The sequence below is a fragment of the Rhagoletis pomonella genome, unplaced genomic scaffold (assembly GCF_013731165.1).
Source record: "Rhagoletis pomonella isolate Grant_MI unplaced genomic scaffold, Rhpom_1.0 Rhpom_scaffold_00004, whole genome shotgun sequence".
Lineage (NCBI taxonomy): Eukaryota > Metazoa > Arthropoda > Insecta > Diptera > Tephritidae > Rhagoletis > Rhagoletis pomonella.
This window is the reverse complement of record NW_023458558.1, coordinates 67,606,928-67,624,085: the sequence shown is the minus strand read 5'-3', so window position 1 is coordinate 67,624,085 and position 17,158 is coordinate 67,606,928. Positions and strand designations below refer to the sequence as shown.

General features: G+C 36.6%; 1 protein-coding gene across 1 annotated transcript in view; it reads right to left on the bottom strand.

The window, feature by feature from the left end:
* The window catches only part of LOC118738025 (putative uncharacterized protein DDB_G0271606), a 131,470-nt gene extending 115,316 nt beyond the window's left edge, over nt 1–16,154 (bottom strand). Inside the window, exon 1 of the mRNA XM_036468900.1 lies at nt 14,513–16,154. Coding sequence (XP_036324793.1) covers nt 14,513–16,097 — 1,585 coding nt within the window. The 5' untranslated portion in view covers nt 16,098–16,154. The remainder of the gene's footprint in view (nt 1–14,512) is intronic.
* Between the last annotated feature and the right edge of the window lie 1,004 nt (nt 16,155–17,158).

The following is a 17,158-nucleotide window of genomic DNA, read 5'->3' as shown; positions in this document are numbered from 1 at the left end:
GTGGGGATTTTGATGTGTGTATGTGTGATTTTATCGATAAAAACGTTTTAATTGCGTATGCATGTTCACTTTGAGCAAATTGTGAACACTGGTTGGGGAAATCTTCGGTAGATTGGGCAAATCGCTAATTGGGCCCCAAATGGGCCAAAAGTAGAGCCCAAATGGGAAAAACTTTTGGCTCTGATCGGGCAACCTCAAAAAATTTCCAGCAAGGAAATTTTGTCATAATGGGCAACAATTTTTGTGCCCTCAACTGGCACGAAAATCTGCTAGCATCATATAAGTGCATTTTCAGAAAAAAATAATAATAACTCAAAAATGACGGTTTTTAGCATATTGCAGTACGAGTAGTACTGAAAATAGTTTATACTATTCCCTAATAGACAAAAAAGTTTGAGAGAAAAAAAAGATGTGGCAATTTGAAAAAATGTATTTGAAAAAAAAAAAATTTTATTTATAAACAATAATTAATTATTATGCAATTATACTAATATATATTTTGAAAGCCGTTTTTTTCTGTTCGCAACGCTCGAGATCGGCTGTACCGATTTTTTTTTAAATTTTGGTTATAGGTTTTGGATGGGCTTCTCATTGTCTTAGGCAAAAAAAAAGTTTAAATACTTCTCAAAAATGGAACTGCAGGACTTTAAAAATCCTATAGAATGTAACATACATGCCCACATAACAGCCCTGCTCGCAAGCAAATCACAAATAAGAGCGCCCTCTGCTGTTAATTTGTACGGAATACAGTTCAAAGCAAGGGTTATGTAACATATACATACGTGCTAATGTTAACGTTAATGTTTATTCTTATGTTAAAAAAACAACAACCATGTATGTACAATTCATGGATAAATAATGTCGGCAATTACATATGTATGCACAACGAGCAATTAACTTTGCTGTTAGCACTTACATTTGTATATGAATATTTATGTACATACATTTGTATGTGTATAATTACGCATAAAAACCCTGCTGCTATGTTTTTTTTGAGCGCAATATTAAAAACAGCAACACTTATCCATCTATGACATAGATTCTATATATATCGCAAAGCTCGAGAACGGCTGAACTGATTTTTTCGAAATTTCGGACACCTGCTGCAGACGTTTAAAGGATGGTTACAGGCTAACAAAAATCTCGATATACAAAAGGGGCGTGGGACCTCCCATACAAACCGAATTTTTCATACTCCATATCTCTCGAGATGTGCATGGTAGAGTTCTGGAACTGAAGCTATTGGAAAAGGGGGCGTGGCACCTCCCATACAAACCTAACTTTTCATACTGCATATCGCTGGAAATGTTCATGAAATAGTGATGGATGGAGATATATGAAATCCATCGCATACTCTTGGAGCTATTGTAAAAGGGCGTGGGCCCTCCCATACAATAAAAATGTTTCATGCTGCATTTCTCTGGAAGTGTTCATGGTACAGAACTGGAGCTGGGTATGGAGATACATATATGAAATCAATCGCATACTCTTGATAAAAATTGGTGAAATTTTTGAACTTGGTACGGAAATATAGGAAATCAATCACATACTCATGGAGGAAACTTGGGAGTTATATGAAAAGGGGAGTGGCACCTCATATACAAACCGAATTTTTCATACTGTATATCTCTGGAAATGTTCATGGTAGAGTACTGGAATTTGGTATGGAGATACTATATATATGCAATCAATCGCATTCTCTTGAGAAAAATTGGAGCTATTGTACAAGGGGCGTGGGACCTCCCATACAATACGAATTTTTCATACTGCCTATCTCTGGAAGTGTTCATGATACAGAACTAGAGCTGGGTATGGAGATACATATATGAAATCAATCGCATACTCATGAAGAAAAATTGGGATTATTTGAAAAGGGGGCGTGGCGCCTCCCATATAAACCGAATTTTTCATAACAACTATATCTGGAAGTGTTTATGGTAGAGTTCTGGAACTTTATACCGGCGTGGCAACTCCCATACAAGTCGAATTTTTCTTATTGCATATCTCTAGAATTGTTCTTGGCAGAGTACTGGACCTCCAATATATGAAATTAATCGCATAGTCATGGAGAAAATATGGAGCTGTTGGAAAAGGGGGACGTGGCACCTACCACACAAGCCAGATTTCATACTACATAACTCTGGAAGTGTTCATGGTACAGTACTGGAACTTCGTATGGAGATATATGAAATCAATCCCATACTCATGGAGAAAAATGGGCTTTTTAAAAAGTGGGCATGAAATCAATCCCATACTCATGGAGAAAAATGGGCTTTTTGAAAAGTGGGCATGGCAAAGTACAAACGTACTGACTTTTACTTATTTTTGAACATGTATATAATTCTTCTGTAGGCATGTTTGTGAGTGAAATCCTAAACGGCTGGAGGGATTTTAACAAAGTTTTGTGTGTGTGTTTAGTGGGTCTCTGGATAGTTTAGTTTCACAATTTAACCCGCCAGTTGGCGCTGGAGTTGAGTTATGACTAAAAATCTTTTTTATGATCCGATTTGGCGAATATTCAAAACATGTATTGGAAACGGTAAAGGCAGTCCAATTGCAAAAAGGAGCTGCCAGGTGGTGCTGAGGTCGAGTTATCACCAAAAATCGACAAGTAAGAAAAGGTGCCTTGAATGTCAGACTAAATCGACCTATTGAACTATTGAGTATATTGAAGTCTTGTGTGTTACGATTGGCCCAATGGATGTAATTTGCCAACAGCATTATGCGTTAAAGCTTCGTTCGGAGACACCAGGGTTGAGTTGTGCAGTGTTAAATCTCAAATCACCACCTGTCGAAATACCTTAAAAGCTAGTTTCATGAAAGGAATTGAATGAAAATTTATTTTTTTACTTGAATTTAATATGGAACCTGACAGGAAAAAATAATAATAATAAACGAATACATAGGTTCGGTAATCGTAATGAATAATTCAATTAGTGTTTTTAACCGAGGAAGTAGAAATCAATTATAATTCGAATCAATCAAAAAACAATCATGATCATTTGTCATTAAAAAATAATCAATAATAATCAAAGAAATCAAAAAAAAAGTAGTTGATAAAATTTGGTGATTACTTTTGATTATTTTTGATTTTATAATCTATATACAATTGCTCAGTCATACGACTTAGTTAGGACGATCTGGAGTAGCTAAAGAATTGAGTGATATATCAGATTAAAGTGCAAGCTCTATAGGTTATCCAAAAATTGTCGGATTTCAAATCGGTGAAGTAGGTAACAAAATATAAGCGTTTAAACATTTTCTTGACTCATTCTCAACGCTTCATTTTATATATAATTGCTCAGTCATACGACTTAGTTGGGGCGATCTTGAGTAGCTACAGAATTGAGTTAAATTGGCAGAAAAGCCGATAGTCAGCAATATAATCATTTGAAAAATATTAACAAATTTTCTGTGGAATTGAGGTATTATTCATAGTCTTGAAATATATTTCGCGAAAGCAAAAAATAAAAATTTTTGAGATCACTTTATTTTTCAAACACCTAAGATATCACTGACAAATTTAAAGTACCCTGTGATTTTTGAAATGAGGGATCCAAATTAGCCGGTATATATATTCGTGTATTTTAAAATTTTTAGAATCAGTGGTTGAATTTTTGTACTGAAAGGGTTAAGAAAGTTTTACTTTAAAAGTGTGATACTAAGTGCCTTTCACCATGAAACGGCGCCAATTTTTAGTGATTATTGCGTTTCAAATTACGAATAATAAAGCCCTTGACAGATATTGTGAAAGGTTGGACTATAACTCAAGGATGACTGTTTTCTCACGGCCCACTGTATGAAGGTATGCGTAGAATAAGGTCCTACACGAACTTAAAAGTTATCTTGGGTTATCAGGTCTCTAGCAATACAAGATTAATTGTTGTCTTTCAAAAATTTCTTTAAATAAATGTGAGGTATATTCATGAACATCACGTTTTATTTTGTACTAAAGTTTAAATACTTAGTATCTGCAAGTATTTCTTGAATGAATTCACCCGAATCTCGGGAGGTTATTACTAGACTATATATATTTGCTCACTCATACGACTTAGTTAGGGCGATCTGGTGTAGCTACAGAATTAAGTTCTATTTAAAATTAAAGTGCAAGCTCCATAGGTTATCCAAAAATTGTCAGATTTCAAATCGGTGAAGGAGGTGCTAAAATATAAGCGTTTAAACATTTTCTTGACTTACTCCCAACGTATCTATATATAATTGCTCAGTCATACGACATAGTTAGGGCGATCTGGTATAGCAACAGAATCGGGTTGTATATCAAATTAAATTGCAAACTCCATAGGTCATTCAAAAATTGTCAGATTTCAAATCGGTGAAGTAGATGCTAAAATATAAGCGTTTAAACATTTTCTTGACTCACTCTCAACGTATCTATATATAATTGCTCAGTCATATGACTTAGTTAGGGCGATCTGGTGTAGCTACAGAATTGAGTTGTATATCAAATTAAAGCCCTTGGACAGATATTTTGAAAGGTTGGACTATATCTTAAAAATTACTCTTTTCTCACGGCCCACTGTACGAAGCTATTAATAGAGTAAGGTCCTTTAATAACTTAAAAATTAGCTTGGGTTATCAGGTCTCTAGCAATACAAGATTAATTGTTGTCTTTCAAGAAGTTCTTTAAATAGATCTTGAGCTAAATACTGTAGTATATTCATGAATATCACGTTTTATTTTTTACTTAAGTTTAAATACTTAATACCTGCAAGTATTCTTTAGTGCATGCACCCGATTTTCGGGGGGTTATTACTAGTTATATTTAATTATTTGTCCAATTTAGTCGTAAAGAAACATACTTGTTTGTTTTCTGAATACACATACATTTCACAGCGCACGGTAATGAGTCACCCACCTTTTTGCGCCTGGGGTCAAACGCGACCACTGAAAATGTTTGGGCTAAAGTAAAAAATTATGCTAAAACTAATATGGGCGTTCTATCCCATGGAAGGGTAGAGGCTTAATATTTACAATAATATAAAATTATGGCGCTTGCGCTTTTGCTCAGTATTTGGCCGAGGTTCTCTAATTTGTGGGGTGCGTCTTGATACTAATACACAATTATAAGCCGCCTCCTAAGGGAAAATGGATTTTATGAGAAATACACTCGACAATTTGCCATTGCAGGTTTTCCTAGTTAAAAATACATTTGCGCTTTTCTGATATACAGTTGAGCTTTTCTGAAACACATTTGTGTTTTTCTGAAATAAATTTGCCCTTTTCTGAAATACTTTTGGGTTTTTCTGAAAATTATTTGAGATCTTCTGAAATACAATTGTGTTTTTCTGAATTTCATTTGGTTTTTTCTAAAATACATTTGAGCTTTTCTGAAATTCATTTGACATTTTCGTTTTTCTGAAATACTGTTGAAAAAGGTGTAGACACACATATTCGCTACAAATTTAAACAAATATGTAGCTACTATGTAACTATGACGTATCTAAAATCCCAAATTTACCTATCCCAGCGGTTTTTATAATATATAAATAAACTAAACCATTTTTAGTATACTTTGATTACAAATCTCGCCTGTGAAGCTACTTTTTTAAGCAAACATTTTTCTATTTTAAATATTTGATTTAAAAAAATGGCTTAACTTAGAGAACACAGTCAGTTCATTAGAAAACAGAAGGTAGTCCATTTATACTGTTTATTATGATCAAGCAAGTTCACATAAAAAGGAACGCACTTTAAAATATAAATATCGCATGAAACAATTCCATGCGGCTATCAGGCGAGGTTTAGTGTTCTAGGGTTAATATACATATAGGAGCTTCATTTTAAAACAAATATAAGTATGTAGCTATAATTATGATGTACCTTGACTAAATCTTATAATTTGATTATGCAAAATTTTAAAAGGAGTGCAGAAAAGAAGCTTTGATAATCTAGTCTCGAAACTCTACTTAATGGTAGTTGCTTCCGAGAACAAGCACTCGCGTAGCTTTGGTCGTTCGGCAGCGTACGAACGGAATGAATGAACTATGTCGATGTTTTCACTTATCTAGTGTATGACGATGTTTCACCCAGCAAAACATCGATGATAACATCAATTTTTATGGACGAAAGCAACTTTTGAAAACATCGATGTAACGTTTGCATCCCTGCAGACGAAAGAGATTTAAAAAGGCTTAAGCTTAAAAATATTTTGAAGGGGGTTGCCACTGTTTTGAAATGTTTTCTTCAAACAATTTATTAAGTAAAGTAAACTACCCCTCATCGGTCCCCAAAAAATTTGTGGAATTGGTTCTTGTGTATATGCTCGTATACAAACAGATCTGCAACTTCCAATGAAGTTTGAAGTTGCAGAAAATTGTGTTATTTTTTGGCGATTTTTTAGTGGAAGGTGTTGCTCATTTTCTCCATACAAAAAATAATTGTCGAACATACCTTGTATGGAAGAACTTGCGTGAAAAAAGATTGCCACAAATCAACGCGGTTTTCCGGCACCTGCAAATGCGGCAGGTTTATTAATCGAGATGACTATGGAAAGATGGTCTGATGTTAGAATCAGCAAAGGTCGCCGTCCAGATCACCGCTTACAATTGTTGTCAGGCGAGCTACTGCAGCTGCACATAATCCTTGTGGGTTCGTCACCGTTAATGCGATAGGTTTGAATGCCAAAGAGTGAGTGCAGCTTCGTCTCTTGGACCGCAGCTATTAATATTCCATGACATTGTGACTGTGGTATGTGGCCTATTGGTGTTGGGGAGTGGTCGCGTTTGCGTACGGCGCGGTCCATTGACTATGAGTTCTGAGACCTGAGCAAGTTCGAAAGTACTCCACCCGTTGCAAAAAATGCATTTGACTGAGGTGAAGTTTGGGTGTAATCGTCTCTGGCAACCGCAGCAGTTATAGGTTTCTGGCCCAGGGTTTGGCTCGATGGCAGCCCTGAGCAGAAGAGTGTGGAAATTTCGCCGACCCAAAGAGGGTTTCATTGCCGAAACAACAACCATTGGTCGGGTAAAATCCGAGTTATTTCGATACATAAAACCGGCTATCTCGTCTGCAACGCTTTCATCGCTGTTTAAATCATCTTCTTCATTATCGGTACTTTCGCCGTCCGAAGGCACCGCTTCTATTAATTTTCTAATATCTTCATCTGACATCGCCGATATTTTGAAAAATTTTTGACGGTTTGATATCTAAAAATTTATAAATAATTTGTACAATAAACCGATTGTAATGAAGGAGCACCCTAACACCTTCTCTGCTTTTCAACTTTCTTGGTACTGCAAAAAGAAAGTGGAGGTAAGTAAAACATTCCAAATTCAACAGTCAACGCGCGCACACAGGAAAACGGCCACCACAGAATCATATCCCGGACGTAATTAACCTATATATGTACTTAACCATAATTTAATTGTCAAATAAAACATTTATAACGTTTTAACCAGAACGCGAGTGCTTTCAATTGCTTAAAACGAACGCGAAGAACCTCTTCGCGTTGCCATGGTCCTTCTTCGCCATACAGAAAGGCACCTGTGAAAATAAATACAATTTACAAAACACAAACAAAAAGTGAAGTGTACTTTAGACTGGGTCACTTAAAAGTGTACGTACAAAGTGTACATGAAAACATTTAATAAATTCAAAGTTCAAACAAGTACAAAACATTAAGATTGAAGACTGTGACCAAAAAAACAAAAAGACTGAAAAATAAAATAAAATCGTTGCAAGAAAGAGCAAAGCAACTACAAAAACTAAAAATATACAACACCACATTAACGAGAAAAAGATCGCTGACTAACAAAAAATAAGCATATCTGCAGTGTCCGGCGGACCTAAGCTAACACCTACCAAGGCAACAGCATCATCTGTACCTAATACCAACAGTACGTGAGCAAAGGCAGTACACGAAAGCAAGGATCGACATTGGCGCCAGCAGCAATAGCAGCAATCATTCCAACAGCGCGGTTTAGCATATGTAAATATATCATAAAGGGAAGTAAGAACAAGTAAGAAAGTCTAAGTTCGGGTGGAGCCGAGCATTAAATACCCGGCGCAAGTATTAAATATTTGTTTTTTTCACCCTTCCGAAACCTTCCGCTAGATGGTAAGCCGAGGTGTATCAATTTTGAGTAAATTAGCGTCCTTCAATTTCGAAATATTGAAGTTTCAAGCATTTCTTAAATTTACCGTTATATGAGAATCGGCCGTTATTTTAGTCCGATTTCAATAATTTTCAACGTTTTGCTTACACGTGGCAAGTACAATAACCATACCGAGTTTGGTACAAATTGGTAGAACGGTTACCGATATACTTATATGTGATCATAAGTGGGCGGTGCCACGCCCATTTTCCAAAATTTTACCATAAACGTATTTCTTGGTAAAGAATTGTTGCAAGCATCAATTTTGAATAAATTAGCTTCAATATTTAATGATTTATCGAAGATTTTGTATTTCTCTAAATTACCGTTATATGGGATGTGGGCGTGGTTATTGTCCGATTTTAAAAAGTTTCGGCGGTTTTTTTATGCTGTACCAAGGCCAACAACTGTGCCAAGTTTGGAAGAAATTGGTGCAGCGGTTACCAAGATATACACATGTAACCATAAGTGGGCGTGGCTACGCCCATTTTCCAAAAATTTATAATATTCTTATTTTTCGTCTAAGAATTATTGTAAATATCAATTTTGAGTGAATTATCTTCAGTAGTTACTAAAATATCGCAGTTTTCGTATTTCTGGAAATTACCGTTATATGGGAAGTGGGCGTGGTTAAAGTCCGATTTCGCCCATTTTCAATACCAACCTACCTTGGATTAAGGGAAACCTACATACCAAATTTCGTTGAGATATCTTAATTTTTCCTCGAGTTATCGTGTACACGGACAGACGGACAGACGGACGGACAGACAGACATGGCTTAATCGATTTCTTTTTTCATCCTGATCATTTATGTATACATTTGTCTATATCTATCTCGATTCGTTTTGGCTGTTACAAACAACCGTTATGTGAACAAAATTAATATACCCTTGTGCACAAGTGCGCTCGGGTATAAAAACTATACAGTAGAAGCTTTCAATACATAAAGCATTTTTAAGTCCCTTACAAACATTCATATATGAACATACATTTAAAACCAAAAGAAAAATAAAGTTTGCTCTATTGTCACAGTAAATAATATAAACTCAGTAAGCGCCTAAATATACATACGCACAAACATACACACGGAGTATATACAGGCATACATACATACATGCGTGGTGATCCCTTTACCTGCCTATTTATATGCACCCGATCTACTTGCGAATAATTACATAGCACCTCAAACAAAACCAGCGTGCAGTCCAAAGCACAGCTGTTAAAAACCAATTGTCGCTTGCCAACAAATATTTTAAACTTACGTTTTGCGCTTATTCTTCGTCCCCAAAAGCAGTGTAGCTATCAGTATACTGCAACTGCACAACCATAGGCACATACATACATACGTACATATAGATTCTGCGCTCCCAGCAATACTAACTATTGTTTGGTCATTTAAAGGACTTAGTTTTTCGGAAGTTTTCACATAATTGTTCGCATATATAACCATACTCACTAACGTATGCATTTTCAAAACGCAGCGAAACAATTGCGCTGCCTTTCTACATATGTACATACATACATATCTATATATATGCATACACATATTAAGCAAGTGAGCCCAGTAGTAAATTTGGTGGTAATAACCCAACAGCGAGTTTACCATTCCTAAAAAATATATATTGACAAAAACGAACACTCTCGAACCACTTTTAAAAGAATACATATATATTAACACACATATAGAATAAAAATTAAAACCCAGTAGTAAAGTTCACTGGTCACATATATACATACATATAAATACATACAGTCCACAAAAACACCCAATTAGCAACAAATTGCGCAACCAAGAGCCTCCTTCACATACTAAAAAATTAAGTATTAAAATGCCAACTGAACAAAGCCCCAAACTTATTTCCAAAATTCCAAGGAAAGCAACTTCCTCGAAAACAGTGGAAAAACTTCAGACTTCTACCGAAGCAAAGAGCTCAGAAAGAGGAAAATCTCATGACCCGCGTGCGCAAAAATTTAACATTGAAAATGATGGCTTCATGAGATATTGTGCCAGACTCACCTCTTCTCCCATAGAGGGATTCACAGAGTCGGCCCTCGAAATAAAAGAAAAAACTATTGACAATCTCTGGGCACGGTTACAAGCCGCATATGACTCACTTTTTTTAAAGGATGATGAAGACCTTCCAGATAATTTTTTGGCGTTGGCGGAAGGCAAGTATCAATTTAGTATTGATACTTATGAAATGACTAAAGCGAAGATCTTAGTTCAACTCAAATTGATCCGAGCTATAAGTCCCCCAAGCTCTCACTCCCGAGAAGCACAGAATTCACACATAGAGGAAAATCCTCACATGCATCTGCATCTCCCGCCATGTGATACCGAGATTTTCCACGGTGGTTATGAAGAATGGCAATCTTTCCGAGATATGTTTACAGCCGTCTACATAAACCACCCCCAATTATCATCCACTCAGAAATTATACCACCTCCGGTATAAAACAAAAGGGTTAGCCGGTCAAATCGTCAAGCAGTTCCCTCTTAGCGACGAGAATTTTGATCTGGCATGGCAAGCATTAAGCGAACGTTATGACAATAAACGCATATTAGTGGATAACCAAATCCAAGTTTTAATGAATCTGCCTAGTGTTCACGAAGAAAATAGTGAACAGATCATTAATCTAAAAGCAAAATAAAAACATGTCTGTCCATTTTAAATGTCCACAAGGTTTTGACAGACAGTTGGGACCCCAACCTCGTACACATTTGCGTATCCAAATTGCCCAGAGAAACCCGGACATTTTGGGAGCAATCACTGCCCTCTAGAAAAGACCTTCCCTCATGGTCTCAAATGGACGAATTCCTAACGTCCAGATTTCAAGTGTTAGAAAGGGTAGAAATGAAATTCCCAAAACACGTAAGCAAGACTTCTGCTCTAACCAAAAAACCCAAAGTAAAATAAAAGCTTTTCATACAAATTCCAATACGGTGTTTTCCTGTTATTTATGCGACACCCCATAAGTTGTGTTCCAACTGCCTTGCTTTCAATCATAGTTTGGCAAAATGCAACTCACAATTTGCATGTGTGTATTGTCAGAAAAGACATAACATGTACACACATCCAGAGGTCATTCTCCAAAGCTGGTATAAAAGAAATTCTTAAGAAATCGATCAACCCCGATCGACAAATAAAAGAAAGCTGTGGTCACATCCAAAAGACCACAGCCCCACAAAATAAAGAGCAAGTGATCCCCTATGATCACCACCCAACCAATACGCAAACTCAAAAAATAATAGCGCAACACAGCATAGCGCACGCGATCACCAAAGATTGCCCCCCAAGAGTTATCAAGCTACAAGTCGGATAAGCAACCCACCTGCTCAAACTCCGCGCATGTTAATTCGCTCCGAATTGCCAATGAAAGTGAAGTTCTCCTCCCAACTGCAATAGTGACAATAGAGCATCGAGGAGAACAGTTTCAACTCAGAGCATTGCTTGACCAAGGGTCCCAACGAACCTTTATTTCGTCAGCAGCTCAAAAGAGGTTGAAGCTCCCAACCGAAGTATTTACAATTGGTGGATGTAACTTAAGACGCACTAAGAACGCATGTGCGCTAAATATAACTCCCCGCAAGGCAAAGTGGAAGATAACTACCAAAGCTGTCATACTCAAGCAATTAACGGGGCACTTAGCGACTTCCCACGTAAGTCCTGAATTTATCAAAGAATTCAATGCCCATGAACTAGCTGACCCCCATTTCTGCAAACCAGCACCCATAGATCTGGTCATTGGAAGCGACATACTCCCACAAATTCTCCAACCCGGAGCCCGAAAAATACAAGATAATGTAATAGCACAAGAAACAATATTTGGTTGGGTGATAAGCGGTTCCGCCGCAAAACTATGAAAATAGAGCGCAATAAATAAGACCTTAACGCCATAAGCTCTAGCCCATGAGCACAAACAAAACGCAAAACTTTAAAACCAAAGAGCAATAAATTAAACCCCTCTCCTTCAAAACCATAAGCACACTACAAAAATACACAAATATTTATATTTATACGCCCAACACCAAGATAAAATGCATATAGAGCACGCCCTCTGCATAATCGTTCGCTTTCTTCCTTTTCAGGACGACATCTCAAGGAAAGGCCATAATTGGAAACGACAGCAACACGAAGCCTAATGTTAGCGCCACATTCTAAAATAATATGATACGCAAATGCATACACGCCAAACCGCCACACACTCAATATTATGGCGTAGAATACACTGCAGACCGCACTATTCAGCACGCCCTTGCAGGGGGGTAGGGGGGGGGGCAGTGTACAATCAACCGATTGTAATGAAGGAGCACCCTAACATCTTCTCTGCTTTTCAACTTTCTTGGTACTGCAAAAAGAAAGTGGAGAAAAGTAAAACATTCCAAATTCAACAGTCAACGCGCGCACACAGGAAAACGGCCACCACAGAATCATATCCCGGACGTAATTAACCTATATATGTACTTAACCATAATTTAATTGTCAAATAAAACATTTATAACGTTTTAACCAGAACGCGAGTGCTTTCACTTACTTAAAACGAACGCGAAGAACCTCTTCGCGTTGCCATAATTATTGTTACATTCCAACTCATTCATATGCAAATGCACTTGAAATAACTTTACAAAACTAAAACGAATAAAATTCAAAACTGAAGAACCGCCATAATAAATTTTTCACTGTACTGCACCTCGTACCTTGAGTCACTGCACTGGCTTACTATATTTTTTTGAACCTACAAATACTGAAATTGTACAGTTAATAATAAAAGCTTCTCCACATAATTTTTTTAGCTCACTTTGACGATCAGATTTTTTGAAACATAAAAACATTCACACACGAATTTTCTGACCACTTTCAACGAAGTTTCTATTTCAACTTGTTTTCGTTACAAAGTTATACGTACGGTCGAAGTGGCGAGTACATTTTTGAAAAGAACGAATATCACCTACTAAGATTACATTTAAGTAGAATTTAAATATTAAAATATGTAACGCATATCATAGTTTTATCAAAGACCGCATTAGAGGGTTACGAAGGTTTTAGTTTGCAAACAATTTTGAAAAGGGTTGACACCTGTATTAAAAATGAAAGATATGGATATGATTTCTTTAAATATGACTCTCAAACGAAGGAGTTTTATGTAAGCTTTAGTTTGAAACAACTTGTTATTAGGGTTGCCACCCATTCAGAAAATCATTACTATGAATGTATGCATACAGTGGTCGAAAAAATTATTGCCACACCACATATTTACAAGTTTTAACATGTTATTTTTGTGTTATTTAATTTGTTTTTTTGTTTTTATAAAAATATAGTTAATTTCTTAACAAAAGTCGTGAAAATCCAAGTTTTGAACTTTGTGCAATATTTAAAGAATAATTTCAACAAACTTTCGTAAAAATGTCTATCTTATTAATTTTGATTTCTTAGCGATATTTGGAGTATGCAGATTTTTAGCTCATTGAATTGGTGGAGAATACAGAAAGTAAACGGTGACATTAAGCATCATTTCATTCGGGATCATGTTGCAAATGGAAAGAGAAAATAAGAATACATTAACACGCAGAATAAAGTCGTTGACGTATTATACTTGGGTATTTTAATGAATTGCCTAAGAAACGAATAACCAAGGAAAGATTTAACCAGATTCTTCCCAGAAAGGACAAGATAGGTATGTCAATGACCCCCTTTAACAATATTTATGTGATCATACCTCAATTAGCCAACAGCGAGGACTTTTGCGTTCTCACAATCCAAATCTACATATATCTGGCCAAGGACCGTCGCTCCAGTTGATTCCCTGCAAAAGTACTTTTGAGGCATCGCGAATCACGCCGGACATTTGCTAGTATTAAACAATATACCCGCCATACCCGAGTGTTAGATTTGCGTATTACCACTCGGTAGAACTTAGAATTACCTACCGCCTGTTGGAGGCGGCGATAAAATATAAGAATAAAATTTAAAGAAAAGTTATATAAAAAAGCTATACTTTTTGACATTGTCAGGGTTGAACCTACGTTCTGCTGTGTCGTAGGACATAGCTCTAGCCCCTCGGTTACGGTGGCTGCTAATGTTGTTAGTTTCGTTTATTGTCTATTCACAATAGAAAATTATTGCTGAAATTCGGTAGTATAGATATAAGAATGAAATTGTAAAAAAAAAAGTTATATAAGAAAGCTATACTTTTTGACATTGCCAGGGTTGAACCTACGTCCTGTTGAGTCGTAGGACATAGCTCTAACCCCTCGGCTACGGTGGCTGCTAACGTTGTTAGTTTCGTTTATTCTTAATCCACAATAGAAAACGAATGCTGAAATTCGGTATTGTGGTCAATTAAAATACTAAAAAAGAATTTGAAAAGAGCGGCATTCTTCAATAATAGTGGACTTACCCATTGGTTTGATAGCCGTCATATTTTGATTTACCAAATGCAAGGGCCATTTCATTGGCACCAATGTGTTTCGAGAAGATTGCATTGATTGCTGTTGAGCAGCTTGAGCTGTAGATTGTGTAGGCAACTGATTATTGACGACACTCATTTGCTGATGTTGCTGTGAGGAATTAGTACCACCAAGTATCATTCGTGGGTGTGTGGTAATCGGTTGCTGTTGTTGCATCTGCTGCGTAGTTTGACAATTTATAAAACTATTTTGTGCTAGACATTTATTTTGCTGTTGTAATACAGTATTGACCGTACTGTGAGTTGTTGTTGTGTTTGCATTATCTTTTTCGGCAGTCATCTTGCGAAGAACTGATGTCGGCGTGAATGCCAACGGCGTCGGCGAGTGAATATGCCGTGATTGTTGATGCTGTTGTTGCATAGCATGCGAAATATGAGTATGTTGCTGTGTGCCCGCTATTTGTTGCTGTTGCATGCTATTAGAGTTTGGAACTTGTTGCACATTCTTTTGTGGTATATCCAGTTCATTTAATACGGACAACATATTTGGCTGCGGTTGCTTCTGAATTTCTGGACGCCTCCTTAGCGAATCTTGTTGCTGCTGCTGCTGCTGCTGCTGTTCCTCAATTTTCTTTTTCAGCATGGCATTCTGCATTATTGTTTGCGTGTGAAATTGCAATTCTCGTTGGCTCGGCATAACTTGAGGGTTTAACGGTAGTTGATGTGAAGGTAAAAGCGAAATACGCTCGGTTTGACCACAAAGAATAACATTAGAAGTTGAAATTTGCTGTGAAAGCTGATGTTGCAATGGTTCGGTTGATGAATTTGTTAGAGCTTGATTGGAAATGGGTGTGCCGTTACTGCTACATAGTTGCAATGGAGAATGATCCGGCTGTGTTCCAATAGGCCCTGGTATTGCATGGTTTTGTGGGGCATTAGAAATGGAAACCACTCCGGTATTCATTTCACGCAAAACTGCAGCAATTACTTCTTTTGCATGTGGTGATGCATTTGGATTGTTCAGTTCTTGCTCCAAGAAATGAATTGACACTTCGCCACGCGTTATGCACTGATAGAGATGCCTTGCCTCCGCATGCTTCTGAGGTTGATTCCCGAACAGAATGGATAAAGTCGAGAGTTGTGGTTGCGATACATTGCTCATATCTCCATTGTTTTGGTTATGTTGGTGAAAAGCTGATTGTGGGTGCATTATTTTTTTTAACTCATCATTCTTAATAACCATATGCTGTGCCATCACAGTACCGGGCTGTATTATATTCACCGTAGGTAGCGGACTGGTATGGTTTTGGGGCGGAAGCAACACATTCAGTTGCAAATTGGTTGGTAATAAATGCTGCTGAGGCTGTGCATGGTGTTTGTTTCCAGATCCAAGTTGTTCTAATAACTTTTTGAAAGCTTCTATCTCTCCTGCTTGAGGTTGCCCGGCAATGCATTGCTCGTTTGGGATAGGAAGAATTATGTCACGTGGCCTCCCTTGTGGCTTATTGATTGGGGTTTCATTGCGTGTAACTGTAGGATCAGTAGAAATTCCGTTACCGGAATTCGTTCCACGCATACGCGCCTCCAGTTCTTCTACGCTGGTTATGGTAGTTACTGTGTAAATTAAATCATTGAATAAGTAGGAAATAATACGAATATATATATATGTACATAGGAATATAGGTCGTGGAATCTGAATTGATACATATAGAAAAGAATATAAAAACGAAGTTTAGTTTTCTGTCCACTTTCGTATTTATTTATGATTAATCTTGCAATTAAACATTACGGCTGCCAGCCAGTGCTCAGACTTCTACCACATTGTGGTAGATCTACCACTTGTTTAAGCGTTTTGAGTAGTTTTATTTTTCTCCGTTATAATTTTCTTTATTTTTAATTCTTTTATAAAAAAAAAAAATATATAGATTAACATTAAACAAACAGAAGAAAAAGTCAGTCAAAACTTGACAAAATATTGCGACCATATTAGTTTGTCCGACACTTCCCAGTAGATAATTTCAGCAGTTAAAATCCCCTCCGGAAAGCCTTCCTGAGAGTCAAAAGGCCTTCCACGCTACATTCGTTTCTCCTTTCTTTTTTGTATGGAGTGGCACAACTTGAAGGGCTTCTTCTTGCGCTACCCATGGAAAGGCCTTTTGGAGGAGTTCTTTTAAAGTTGCTTCTTTAATTTATAAAAATCATACATCTTTGAAGTATTTTCTTAAGGTTTATATCAAATATGTGTTATTGCAACATAAAATGTTTATTGAACCTTATTGGTAATGCTAAATAATATAAATTATGCATTCGCGTAAATTGCAAATGGATAAGCCCTTCTAGAAGGCATGCAAGGAAGCACTTTTTTCAGCGCTTCTTGGGTAGGCCTCTTAGAATGGCTTTACTTACGAAGGCCTACCTAAATTATCTTCTGGGTTTAAGTACTCATATATTTTCGGTTTCGTAATATGTACTTATAAAATGAAATGATAAACTATCTTAAAAATGAAATCTATCATATTTTTTCCAGATTCTACTACAGGTGTCTTTTAAATCGCAACACTGATGTCAGCTATATCAATTTACTAAAAATAAATAACTAATTTGAGAATAACGAAACGAAAAATTTAAATCTTTATC